The following is a 14,107-nucleotide window of genomic DNA, read 5'->3' as shown; positions in this document are numbered from 1 at the left end:
CTTAGAGATAAGACCATAAGCATGATTCAAAAAGAAAAAAAAGGAATGAATTGACTTCATCAAAATTGAAAATTTCTAGCCTTTGAAAGATACTGTTAAGAGAATGAAAGGAATAAGAGAAAATATTTTGAAATATATATTTTTATGTAAAATATTCAAATAACTCTGACAACTCAATAATAAGCAGAAAAATCCATTTTAAAAATAAGCAAAAGAATCNGTGGGCATGGAGGAGGGCACTTGTGGGGATGAGCACTGGGTGTTATGTGGAAACTAATTTGACAATAAACTATTTGTAAAATATATATATAAAATAAAAATTAAATAAAAATTAAAAAAATAAAAAAATAAAAAATAAATTAAAAAATAAAAAGTAAATAAAAAAAATAAATTAAAGTCCGAAAAAAAAATAAGCAAAAGAAAAAAATAAGCAAAAGATTTGAAAAGGCTTGTCACCAAAGAAGATATAAAAATGGCTAATGAGCATATAAAAAGATGATCAACATCATTAGTCATTAAGTAAGTGCAAATTAAAACCAAAATGAGACCCCACTACATGCCCACAAGAATGGCTATAATAAATAAGACAGAAAGTAACTAATGTGGATAAACTGGAATTCTCAAACATGGCTATGGGAAGGTAAAACAGCACAGTCGCTTCAGAAAACAATTGAATAGTTTCTCATAAAGTTAAACATAAACTTAGCATGCAGGTGACATTTTAGAAGGTACTGGAGAAAGGTAACTTCAAAAATAGCCTTTCAAACTGTGTTATATGTAATAGTACCATGGAAATTTTCACAGGTTTATTTTTTAACTTTCCTTAACAACTTGATTTATTCAACAGATTCTATAAACATATTTATTCAGATTCTACTGTGTGCAAAATACCGTGCCTGACTGGGGTGGGAGAGAGATTGAAGAGAAATTATAGGGGAATAAATGCTACCAGGCCTGACGTGTTGTATAATGTCAATCAAGGAAGAAAGCACAAAAGGACCAAAGAAAGGCAGGCAGATAAGCAGAAATAGTGCAAACAAAGGTTGAATTCACAGGGTTGAGAGACAGTTTCTGTCTGGGGTTATCAGGGAATCCTTTGTGGAAGAGCTAGACATTGAACGATGGGTAGGTCATCCTAGGATGACACACTGGTAGGTGCAAAAGCTTAAAAGTAAAAGTTTGATTTTTATTGCTGACTTATGTATATGTCATTGTTAGACTCTACTGAGTGGTCACAAAATAACTGAACTCACTTTTATTATTACAACAATTTTCCTTTAAAACTGCATTTTCATACATATTTAAAACCTATTCCCCTTGCATATAAACAAAATGGTCAGCTGTTTACCAGAGGAAAGGAAGAGGCAGTGGTTTTAGTGAACTATGGGTTGTCCTTCTCAGCTGTCTTTGCTCAGCTAGTCAGCCACTCCTGGGGGCTTCTGGTATCTGAAGCCCCATCTCTTTCATCTTCTGGAACCCCTGGAGGGTTAGGAATAAGTACTTGAAGTTTGCAGTCTCTTTTTTCATTTCTACTTTTCCGTCAGCCACATATCTTCCTCTTGCAAAACTTGAAAGACAATACTTTCTTTGGGGTTTTATGAAAAGGTTGCTTTGGATCTACTTTTGATTTAGAGCAGCTTCGTTCTATGATCCTCCTTTGATATGGGTATCATGTCAGGCTCAACACTTTCTACTGACCTTTCATTTCTCCTGTTTCCCAATCCCAACACTTATGGAGGTTTCAGGAGAACGTCAAAGTTAGTAGACAAGCAGGAGACTTTGAGTCCTTTCTTTTTTGATAACACTGCAGAAAAGGCTTCTTATAAGATATAAGCGTGAATTTAGTTTGATTAACATCACTCTTGAAATTTACGGACATGTAGCATCACAATAAATAAACATCCTTGATTTTTTGTTTGGTTTTGAATTATTTACCTTACACTTGTCTTTTTTTGCCTTCTCCATTTCACTCTCTCAGCCATGAAAATATTTCATTTTTAGTTTTAAAAAAATGTTTAGTTATTTAAATAGGAATATAGCCACAATTTTTTCTTCTATTTATTGCTTTGTTCTTTCTACTATTTAAGTTTCCATTGATAATTAACATTTTATCTTCCTTTTGGTAATTTTCCACAGCTAATGTATAGACATGAGCTAAAAGCAAATACCATGGGGGTTTGAACCACTTCTCAACATGAATGTAGAACAGTCATGTGTTCTAGAAAAGGTGAATGAGCAAAACACTGAGAGATTTAAATCTTTTGTGGTCCTTCTCTATATATACCCTTCAATTTTTATCCATTTCTGACTATTTTAGAAATTAACCCAGATTATGGCCTATTTTTAAGCAGAAGTGAAAGGGTTTACTTCATATTTCCTAGATATTATGTAATGCAGGATATTTGCAAGAGATGCCTTATAAAGTCTCCATCTGTGAACTGAAAATTGTCCAGGGTTTTAAAATTTTAGTCTTATTATTTACAAGGCAGCCCAGAAATCCACATTCCAACCCACTTTGAAGATGGCTACTGTGGTTACATGGAAGTTAACCCCCTCCTTTGAGGTGTCCTTGCTTTCTCTTGTTTCATCTAGAAAGACTGCTGTGGAAAAGGTCAAGCCTGTTGCAAGGGCTCCCATGGGCCTCCAGAGTTCGGAGATCTCTGTGGGGAAGCTCAGTTACACCCTACTGCCCAGCTAGCCAGGAACAGAGCTAACATTTCACATTGGAGTCTGGGAGGTACCACTCTGCCCCTCTTTCCACCTTTGGCTGACCCATTCTATTCCTACTCTATTAAAGCACATGCCTTCCTTCCCGCAGGGTGGTTCACCTGTCTGTGGCAGATGAATGCCTTTCTGGAGATATCTTGTATCATCTAAACTTGAATTTAACCTGCAAGAGAGCCCAGCAAATAATGGTTTTGAGTAATAGGGTGAAGCACAGGTAGTAGAAAATGAATCACATTTTACCTGGCCTCAGTGTAAGTACCTGTGAAAGGAAGAGCTTGAGTTATATGAGCTTTTGGTCTCTTCCTGCTTGACCATTCCACAGTTCCGTGGTCTACAAACTGCTGATAATATGAAGCTGATATTACCAGGAGTGACAGTCCCACTTCTCTCTATGCAAACAAGCCACACAGTTACAGCAGTAGGTACAAGAGAGTGACATATGGCGAAGGTTATAGGATTCAGGGAGTCAGAACATAATTCAGTTGCCTTTTAAAGAAGTAATTGGCAGGGCACCTGGCTGGTTCAGTCAGCAGAGCAAGTGACTCTTGATCTTGGGGTTGTAAGTTTAAGTCCCATGCTGGGTGTAGAGATTACTTTAAAGTAAAGTCTTTTTTTTTTTTTTTAAAGAAGTAATTGGCAATAAACTTGCCTATTTCTGGGGAAAAAAGGTATCTGGCTTTTCTGCTTTCATTAGATTTTTCTCTGATCTTTCCTGTCATATGGAAAGTAATGTAAGTCGTCATTTTCTGAGTACTTAAATTCTGGATGACAAATCCCAGAGCATCGTATTGACTTTTTAAATCCAGAAACTGTGGTGCTTTTTCCTTATATACAATAAGCTTTTATTTAGAGAAGACGCTATAAGACTATTTCTAGAGGAGAAAGGATAAAAGTATGCAACCTGAATATATCAGTGGCTTTCCAAACAAACTTCATTCCCCGTAACTGTCTATGGTTCAATTGTGTTTTTTTTTTAATTTTTTTAACGTTTATTTATTTTTGAGAGACAGAGCACACAGCATGAGCGGGGGTGGGGCAGACAGAGAGGGAGACACAGAATCTGAAGCAGGCTCCAGGCTCTGAACTGTCAGCACAGAGCCTGACACGGGGCTTAAACCCACAGACTGTGAGATCATGACTTGAGCTGAAGTTGTACGCTTAACCGACTGAGCCACCCAGGTGCCCCTCAATTGTTTTTTTTTTTTTTAATGTTTTTTATTTATTTCTGAGAGAGAGAGAGAGAGAGAGAGAGAGAGACAGTGTGAACAGGGGAGGGTCAGAGAGAGAGGGAGACACAGAATCCGAAACAGGCTGCAGGCTCTGAGCTGGCTGTCAGCACAGAGCCTGACACGGGGCTTGAACCCATGAGCAGTAGATCATGACCCAAGCTGAAGTTGGATGCCGAACCAACTGAGCCACCCAGGCGCCCCCCCTCAATTGGTTTTTTAATTCAGATTCGGCTGCTTGAATCTACAGGTGGATTCAAATCCCCATATAACTATAGTTATTTCAGGTGTTTTTCCTATTAAGTACCATAAAAAGCACTAACAGTGGAACAATATACCTCTTTGTATCTTGGGGGAATGAAGAACAGCATATGGTTGTACCATCATTATACTGCCTAAAGAGATCTCAGAAAATTCATTGTATAGAAAATCTACATGGCTCTTTTTGCAGCCTCAAAACTATTTGACCATAGGAGCTGAAAAGCTCTGCGATAAATCTGGTAGAAGTAAGAATTCAGCAATAACTAATAAATCCAAAAATATGTTCACCATATCCTTTCTGATTGGCCATCTGCCCCTGCCTGGGCTTATACAGCACTGGCCTCCTACCTGGGTGATCTGCTTCTGCTCATGCACCAGTCTGTTCCCCACAGAGCAACCACAGTGCTCCTGTTACAACTTAAGTCAGATCATGTCATTCCTCAGCTCAAAAATTTGACAAGACTCCCTCTCTCTAACTCAGACTAAAAAATTCTTACAATGGCTCACAAGGCCCTTATATGGTTGGCCATGCCCTGTCTATTACCTTTCCAGTATCCTCACCTACTCTTTCCCTCACTCCTCCATTCCCTCAATAGCCTCAATGCTGTTCCTTGCTGAAAGGCCTTGCAGTGGCTGTTCCTGATGCCTGGTGTAGCTTTCCCCCAGATAATTCCCTGTGCTACTTCATCTGCTGCTACTACACCTTTGCTCAGCTATCATCTTCCCTAGGAGGTCTAACTACTCTATTTAAAATTCTAACCTGCACCCCCACCCCACATATCGGATCCCTCTTAGCCTACTCAATTTTTTTATTGCCTCCATAACATCTATTGCCTTCTACCGTGATATAAAATTCAAGGTCTTTTTGATTATATTTATTGTTTATGGCCTGTCTCTCCATGCTAGGACGTATCCTCCATGAGGGCAGGAATCTTTGTCAGTTTTGTTCAGCGATCTATCACAAGCACCTAGAGCAGTACTTAGCACACCGGAACCATTCAATAAATATTTAGTGAATGAATGAACAATACCTAAATCTCAGTGACTGTCGCTGTGTGCCAGTTCTTACGCCAAATACGTATGTGATTATTTCTTTTAGACTTCCCAACATGAGGGACAAACATTTCCCCATTTTACAGATGAAGAAACTGAGAGGTTAACTAGCTTATCTGAACTCACAAGCCTAACTCAAAGTAAGTATAGGCCCGTTTGACCCCAAAGACTATCCACTTTGCATTATAACATCTGGAAATGAATACGTAGAAAATGGATACTAATCTGATGCCAGTAGCTGAGGTGAAGACATAGAAATGTCCACAAAGTAGTAGATTTCTTGGGTAACGTCTTTTGAAACCACACCAGGGTGGGAAATGGAGCAAGTTTTCAGGTCCCCCTCAGTCCTGCTGTAATCAAACCCTCCAATAAAAATAGGGGCTTCTGTGTTCTATTCTGTACATTGGTATCTTCTGTCTGAATTGGAATTGTTTTGAGCATTAGCGTATTCTTTGCAAACTATAGTAGTTTCAAAAGAGGTTATTACCTGGGTAACAACCGAGGGAAGTTGATCGATATGACATGAGTGTAGGTAAGGGCACAATTTAAAGTTAGGCAGAGGGATGCCTGGGTGGCTCCATTGGTTAAGTGCCAGACTTCAGTACAGGTCATGATCTCATGGTTCATGGGTTTGAGCCTGCATCAGGTGCTGTGCTAACAGCTTAGTGCCTGGGGCCTGCTTTGAGTTCTGTCTCTGTCTCTCCCTGCCCCTCCCCCTCCAAAACAAATAAATATTAAAAATGTTTTCAAATAACAAAATTTTTTAAAAATGAAGTTAGGCAGAGTATCCCAGACAAGTTACTCGTGCCTCAGTTTCCTCATCCCCACACTGGTGTCTTCTACAGTCCCTTGTGAGTCACTAAGGCTGATTCTAAGTGGTAAGTTAGAGTCTGTGAGGTTCCAGGTTGGGCATTTGTAAATGCTCCTAGGATGGATTGTTCCCTACTCTGAATCTTGTTATCGTGGTGCTCAATGGCTTCTCTAGAAGGAGGGCAAATAAAAGGAAACATAATGAAAAACTATATATTGCTCCTTCAAGAAAAATCTGGTGGCTATGAGGTCAAGGGGAGTTGGCTGATCACAACTGTCACTGGGTACCCATGGAAAGGGTGGGGGGGCTTAGGGTACAATGGGGGTTAAAATCATGTTCTACCACTTCTTAGCGTAAGGGAGAAAGGTTATTTAATCTATTTGGGCTCTATTTTTATTTTTTTCAATGTTTATTTATTTTGACAGAGAGAGAGAAAAGGGGTAGGGCAGAGGGAGAGGGAGGGAGAAAATCCCAAGCAGGCTCCCCACTCTCAGCACAGAGCCCGGCATGGGGCTTGATCCTATGAACTATGAGATCATGACCTGAGCCAAAACTAAGACACCCATGTTCAACCACATGAGCCACCCAGACATCCCAAATTTTCTCAAATTTAAAATGGGGATAATAGGGGTTCCTGGGTGGCTCAGTCGCTTAAGCGTCTGACTTCAGCTCAGGTCATGATCTCATGGTTCATGGGTTCGAGCCCCGCGTCGGGCTCTGTGCTGACAGCTAGCTCAGAGCCTGGAGCCTCTTTCAGATTCTGTGTCTCCCTCTCTTTCTGACCCTCCCCTGCTCTCTCTCTCTCAGAAATAAATAAAACATTAAAAATTTTAAAAAAATAAAATGGGGATAATAACTTCTACTTCTCAGGGTTATTGTAAAGATACAGTAGTATAGAGGATACTGTGCTGAACTGCATCTTATGGGTTGAAATTCAACTGTTTAGAATCAAGAAATTCAATTTCTACCATTACCATAGGGTTGAGGGACAACTCCAAATCCATCCATCATCCAAGAACTATGCTGTGTTGTCTCTGCTTTTTGAAAGTTATTCATTCCTATCAAGTGTAACAAAATATTTCATGTATTATTTCCATCTTAATGTGTGATCCAGCTTACTGAAAAGAAAGGTACCACAATTTCCATAGTATCATATTCTCTGTAAACATCTGCCTTATTTCATCCTAACTTCATGTAATATTAACATTAGGAAAGGGATCCTCAGGCCTCACACTGGGTTGTCTGATGTTTATATTCACACTTCCTAGTGCAATGGTTCTGACCTTTGTTGAGTCACAGTGTTCTCTGGGAATCTGATGAAAACTACAATTTTTCTCAGCAAAAACAAATCCCAACTGTGCCCAATTTTGTACATAATTTCAGATCAACCAAGACCCTGTTGAAATCTATTCAAGGACAAAGGTTAAGAACCCTTACCTAATGGGAGTTATGAGTACCATTTCTCTTTTAATCTCTGATAGTATTTGTGGATTACTAGCATAAAACAAAAATCTTGTGTCACTTTGTCTTTCTGAATTACTTTAATTTAGGGTTTTTTTCCGTTGTGACTAAGAATAAAGGCATTTATAATAAGCCTTTCATGACTTATTTTATAACCCTTGGCTTACAATTCAATTGGTAACTGATCTGTGCTTATAACCACATTGACGCTGAACAAGCCATTGTTCCTAAGACTTGCTGAGGTCAGCCAAGCCCTGAGCACATATCTATCTCCATAGTTTCCATTTTACCACGGACATCTAACTACAAAGCAGAGGCTAAAAATAGATCAAGCCTAGTGTTTACATACATTCCACAGAATTGCATATCTAACCCTAAGGGTTTTAATCAACAACACTTTTCCCAGTCCAAAGAGAGATATTTCATTTAGTGGGGAAAAGTTGCTCCTCCATTTTGAGAAAACAAAAATACAAACTAAAGGAATTATGAAGATTCAGAAATGTTCAAAGAATATTATTTGCACCTGTTATCTCTAGGTCTAAAAAAAGAAAAGCTAAACTAAGCCCAGGATTAGGTTGGCTTTCTTTTCTTTTACATTGCATTACACAAAGGAAAAAATATTGATGTTTTCTTCTCTCTCTTGTTTCTAGGTCAACATTTCTAGGTTAGCATGTTTCTCCAAGAAGTTTGAGTTGTTCAACATTAAGCCATTAATGAATACCTACCTACTTGCCTACATAAAATATTGACAAAGTAGGAAAGAACACGATGTGAAGTTGAGTATAGAAAAATAATTACAGTTCTATTTCCTATAGAAAGTTTATTATGTGAGGCTTTTTAAAGCTGAAGTAGCTAAGTCTTCCAAAGATAACAAAGAGTAAATGTTTTCTGAATAAAATATAAAAATGCTCAGGGTTCAATTATTAATGTTTAATATAATATATCCATTTATAAATAAATATGAATATTACACATATGGTTAAAGAAAGAATTTGTTTAAACTTTTAACATAAAATTTAGCTATAGAATTGAAGTAAAGATCTCTTTAAAATACAAATCCATAAAACTATAAATTCTATAGCCTTGGGGAAATGAAATAAGTACACAAGGAGTTACATTAACAACTACCCAATAATGAAAATACCCATCTCTACATCTTCTTCTATAGACTCAGCACAGAGAGTCTTGGAAAATGGATATTTAAAATGTAATTCTCTATTACAAAACAGCTGCTTTCCTAAATGAGGTTCTTAATGTTCTATGGAACATTCTTCAGAACAAAATGATGCTGTCACATACACATGGTGCTAATTCCCCCCCAACTTTCCTTTGGAAGGCAGTTCATTTGAAGCAAGCACTAAAAGAAATGAATTCACCTTAGCGGCAATATTTCTATATTTACAGCTAACACAAAGTCCTTCTGAATATCCCATGAAAGTGAGATGGCAAGATGATCCCGTTCCATTTTAAATGGAATTTCATAACGTTGCCATCATGCATCCTAGGTAAACCCCAGCAGACTCTGGCTCTGTTACTAAGCAGAGCAGAAGCTCCCAGGAGGTCCCAGCTAGTGCCCAAGATACAACAGCTGTAGATCAGCTGCTGCTTAAATCCAGTGGGGATTCAGGAATTTCTGCCTTCAGAAATCATCCCCACTTAGATTCATACAAACCGTTGTATCATCTCCTTAATAACGTCTTTAAATCCCAGAAACAAACACTTTTCTAGTTGTCTTAGATATTTTGTGGACTTAAATTTTATAAAACCTAAAATTATAGTATTATGTTTATAACAAAAGAATGCAATTATGTCAGCTGCTCTGGAGGGGATTCTAGGCAGCTAGAGGTTCTTTACCCCATAGCCCAAAAATGTCTGTTTTCAAGTTCAGCAATTCCTTCTGTGGACTGTAGATAGGTTTAAAAAGATTTTTTTTAACATGTATTTATTTTTGAGAGACTGAGAGAAAGAATGTGAGTGGGGGGCGGGCAGAGAGAGAGGGAGACACAGAATCTGAAGCAGGCTCCAGGCTGTAGGTGGTCAGCACAGAGCCTGATGTGAGGCTCAAACCCACAAACCGCAAGATCACGCACGACCTGAGCCGAAGCTGGATGCTTAAACGACTGAGCCACTCAGGTGCCCCGGACTTTTAATAAAATCACATGAATCTTGCAAGTGTGTTTTTGATTCCCATGAAACATTTCATTCTGGATATCAAGCATATAACAATTGGCTTGGGCTGAGAAGGTAAGCATCTGCCCAGCATTCATCAGCTGGAACAAAAGACACAGAAGCCAATTGCAAAGTTCACAGGAAACAGTTCTCCCAGGGACACTGCTGCTGTAAGGGGTTGTGGTAACCTTCTTTATGTGACTGCAGATCACTGAGCAGCTTTCTTCTCTAATATCAAAGATTATCAGTAAGTTTGCCGTTTGAAATTTTATCAGGGAGAATGAGACATTGTACTCCTGCCTGGACGACCCCAGTCACTGTTGACACAGAGAAGCAGCCTCAGTTTCCAACCCTTGGGCTGAGCTCCCACATTAAGTGTATCTGGATACAACAGTCCTCATTTATCTCAACTCCACTGTGTCCAGTAGAAACAGGACCCTGGTTCACTTTGCAAACCAGACCTGAATGTACACTCCACTCTTCCTAGAACGCTATAGTAACTCTCTTTTCCCTCTGTGGTGTGGTCTCCCTCACTGCAATGGCTTGATCAATCTACTTTTATCGGAATATAGGTTTTGTTCCTGGTATTCTTAGGCTGACTGAGACAAGGGCGTGGTTTTCTTCAATGTTCTAGCTAAAGAAAATATCTGCTGCCTGAACACTAGCTCAGAACTGGCTCTCAGATATTGAGAAAGTAGAACACCTCTCTGCTGTAGTTTGGGCGCCTGTGACCTGTGAATTTTAAATTTTATTCTGGCTTCTCATCTAAGTAGAAACATTCTGAGGGCCAGGAAACCTGCTGTGAGTGTTGAAATGATATTTTTTGGCTCTGCTGCTGCTGAATGTTGAAATCAATCTGTGACAAAACTTCTCTGCTTCTAGCAATATCACAGTTGGCAATGCAAGCAAGACACGCCAGTGTGATTATAAAGTGTGAAACTCAGAGAGAATGTAAAGGGAAACAGGTAGACAGAAGTCCCAGGTCTCCCAAATACACGGCCTCACTCCACACCTGGTTTAAAGGTAGGGCTGCCAGATTAAAAAGAAAGGCAAACATGATGTGGGAGGGTTATTCAGAGAACGTGCCTTTGCCCTAAGGTTGCAAAGGTGCTTTTGACATACCCGTGAGAGTAGCCATAATCATAGGCTGAGGCTGTCTTCCGGCTGGCTGCAATTGCATGGGTGGACGCAGTGGCCAGGGAGGCCTGCTGCTGGTACGAGGCGGCGGACGCCTGGCTGAAGGCCTCGGATTCCTGGCGGTGCGCGGCAGAGGACCTGGTGCTGTAGGCCGTCGAGCCGTGGGTGTAGATGGCAGAACTTTTCTTCTCCTGCTGGTAGTGGCTCATGGTGGTGCGAAGGTCCTTGTTGCGGTAGCTGCTATCATAGTGCTGGTGGAGCTTCTGATAAAATGGCAGAGACATCGTGTGCCCCGGAGGGAACCAGGTAACCCTACAGGAAAGCAGCAAGTTTTGGGTGAACTATTAAGTAACAAGTGGGGCCCCTGAGTGTCTCAGTCCTTAAGTGTCCAATTCCTTTTTCTTTTTTTAATGTTTGTTTATTTATTTTTGAGAGACAGAGTGGGGGGGGGGCAGAAAGAGAGGGAGAGAGAGAGACTCCCAGGCAGGCCTTGCACTGTCAGTACAGAGCCCAATGTGGGGCTTGAACTCACAAACCATGAGATCATGACCTGAATGGAAACCAAGAGTCCGCGACTCAGCGACTGAGACACCCAGGCACCCCTAAGTGTCTGATTCTTGATTTCAGCTCAGGTCATGATCTCACAGTTTCATGAGTTCGAGCCCTGTGCGGCTTTGTGTGCTGACTGCCTAGGGCCTGCTTGGGATTCTCTGTCTCCTCCTCTCTCTGTCCCTCTTCTGCTCACACTGTCTCTGTCTCTCTCAACATGAAAGAAAGAAAGAAAGAAAGAAAGAAAGAAAGAAAGAAAGAAAGAAAGAAAGAAAGAAAGAAAGAAAGAAGAGAGAGAAAGAAAGAAGAGAGAGAAAAAGAGAGAGAGAGAGAAAGAGAGAGGAATAGAGGGAGAGAGAAAGAAAGAAAAAGAAAGAAACAAGTTATTTAAACCAATATGTAAAAATTAATACTCTTATCCTTTCCAAAAAGTAAATGAAAAATGATGTGAAGTTTAGATTAACTCGTTTCTCAGCAAACTTTCGACTTCATGGCCACATGAGCCCCCTCCTGCCATTAGGCCTTCTATTAGTGCCGGTTTGTTTTTGTTTGTTTGTTTTAATATCTAGGAGGTCTTAAAGTTTCCCTACCCTGGCTATTTGTCTTTTCCTCAGTCCTTTCATTACATGTATTTCTAATTTTCTGGCATTTCATTCTGATGGGGGCTTCTTCTGGGAGATTATGTAATGATGGAGAGCCTGTGTATAGTCAACGTGGTTTTCATTCAACAAATAATTACTGATCTCCTACTATGAGCCTGGAACTGTTTGAGCACAAGAAATACACAGATAAACAAAAGAAACAAAATCCCTGCTCTGATAACCTTATATAGGACCTTATATTCTATAGCAGGAGACAGCCAATAGAGAAAATACGTAAAACGTAAGGTAAACAGAATGTGTTAAATGCTACAGACAAAAACAAAGGGGGAAAAAAAGAACAGAGAAGGGAAGTTGGGATGCAATTTTAAACAGCCTCATTAGGGATGGCTTCTGAGCATGAAAGTGACATCTGCTCATGAGAATATCAGAGGAAGAGTGTTTTAGATGGAAGACCATTGCAAAGACACTAAGGTGTGAGCATGCCTGTTATATTCCAGGAGTAGCAAATGGCCATTAGGCTGCAAGGAGTGAGCAGGGTGCAGGGAGAGGCACAGGAGAGATGTTAGGGGTTGGAGGGTATAGACAGCATAGGGCCCGATAAGTGACTTTAGGGACTTTGTCTTTTACTCTGAAAGGGCAAAAAACCATCAAAAGGTTCCAAGCTGAGACACTCTGGCTGAAGGAAAGACAGGAAACCAATTAGAAGGCTGTTATGGGGGTGCCTGCCTGGCTCAGTTGGTGGAGTGTGTGACTTTTGATCTTGGGGTTGTGAGTTCATGCCCCACATTGGGTGGAGAGATTACTTAAAAATAAAACCTTTTAAAAAATAAAAATAAATTTTTTTAAAAAGAAGGCTGTTATGAGCTGAGTTGTATTCCCCCAGATTCATATGTTGAAGTCCTAACCACCAGTACTTCAGAATGTAACTATATTTAGAGATAGGGTCGTTAGAGAGGAAATGAGGTTAAAATGAGATCATTGGGATGGGCCCTCATTCAGTATGACGCCAGTCATACTGAAGAGGAAATTGGGACACAGACATGTACATATACAGAGGAAGACTCTGTGAGGAGGGACAAGAAGATCATCTACAAGCCAAGAAGAGAGGCCTCAGAACAAAACAACTCTGCCAATACCTTGATCTCAGATTTCTAGCCTCCAGAATTGTGAGAAGATACATTTCTGTTGTTTAAGCCACCCAGTCTATGGTACTCTGTTAGGGCAGCCCTAGTAAATGAATCCAAAGGCCACTGCAATGGGGGCGCCTGGGTGGCTCAGTTGGTTAAGTGTCCGACTTTGGCTCAGGTCAGATCTCGTGGTTCATGGGTTTGAGCCCCGCATCAGGCTCTGTGCTAACAGCTCAGAGCCTGGAGCCTGTTTCAGATTCTGTGTCTTCCTCTCTCTCTGCCCCTCCCCCACTCATGCTCTGTCTCTGTCTCAAAAATAAATAAACTATAAAAAAATTAAAACAAACAAACAAACAAACAAAAAAAAAAAACGCCACTGCAATGGTCCAGGCTAGAGGTGACAGTGATGTTGTGGAAGCGTGAAAAGTGATCAGACTCTGCACGTGTTTTGAAGGTAGAACCATCAGCATTTGCTGAAAGTTCTGAATTAGGATGTGAAACAAAGAGAGGGGTGAGAGATGATGCTGAGGGTTTTGCCTAAGTAACTGGAAGAATGAAGTTGTTAACCAAGATAGGTAGGAGTATAAGGAAGCAGTTAGGGATGCAATAACAGGAGATGGGTGTGCAATATACTACAACTAAGATACCTGCTAGACACCCAAGTGGAGATGTTAAGGTGGATATGTGACTTTGGAGCACAGAATAAAGGTCCAGGATGGACACCTACATTTGGGAGTCAGCAACATACAGATGGTATATAAAGCCAAAAAATAGATGAGAATAATTGTAAATGGAAAAGGAAGTCCTAGGACTGAGCCTTGGGATTTGCTTATATGGTTGACCCTTGAACAATGGCAGGGGTTAGAGGTGTCAACTTCTGCTCGTACCCACATAGTCGAAAATCCACATATAACCTTTCACCTCCCCCAAACTTAACTATTGTTGACTAGAAGCCTTACTGATAATATTAACAGTAGAATAACA

At 40.1% G+C, this 14,107-nt stretch overlaps 1 protein-coding gene across 1 annotated transcript in view; it reads right to left on the bottom strand.

The window, feature by feature from the left end:
* Positions 1–14,107, bottom strand: part of MYOM1 (myomesin 1) — a 159,464-nt gene that overhangs the window by 118,515 nt on the left and 26,842 nt on the right. The window contains exon 4 of the mRNA XM_077778191.1: positions 10,831–11,157. Coding sequence (XP_077634317.1) covers positions 10,831–11,129 — 299 coding nt within the window. The 5' untranslated portion in view covers positions 11,130–11,157. The remainder of the gene's footprint in view (positions 1–10,830; positions 11,158–14,107) is intronic.

The sequence above is a fragment of the Crocuta crocuta genome, unplaced genomic scaffold (genome assembly GCF_008692635.1).
Source record: "Crocuta crocuta isolate KB4526 unplaced genomic scaffold, BGI_CrCroc_1.0 scaffold26, whole genome shotgun sequence".
NCBI lineage: Eukaryota > Metazoa > Chordata > Mammalia > Carnivora > Hyaenidae > Crocuta > Crocuta crocuta.
The sequence above is the reverse complement of the archived record's forward strand: the minus strand, read 5'-3'. Positions and strand labels throughout refer to the sequence as shown.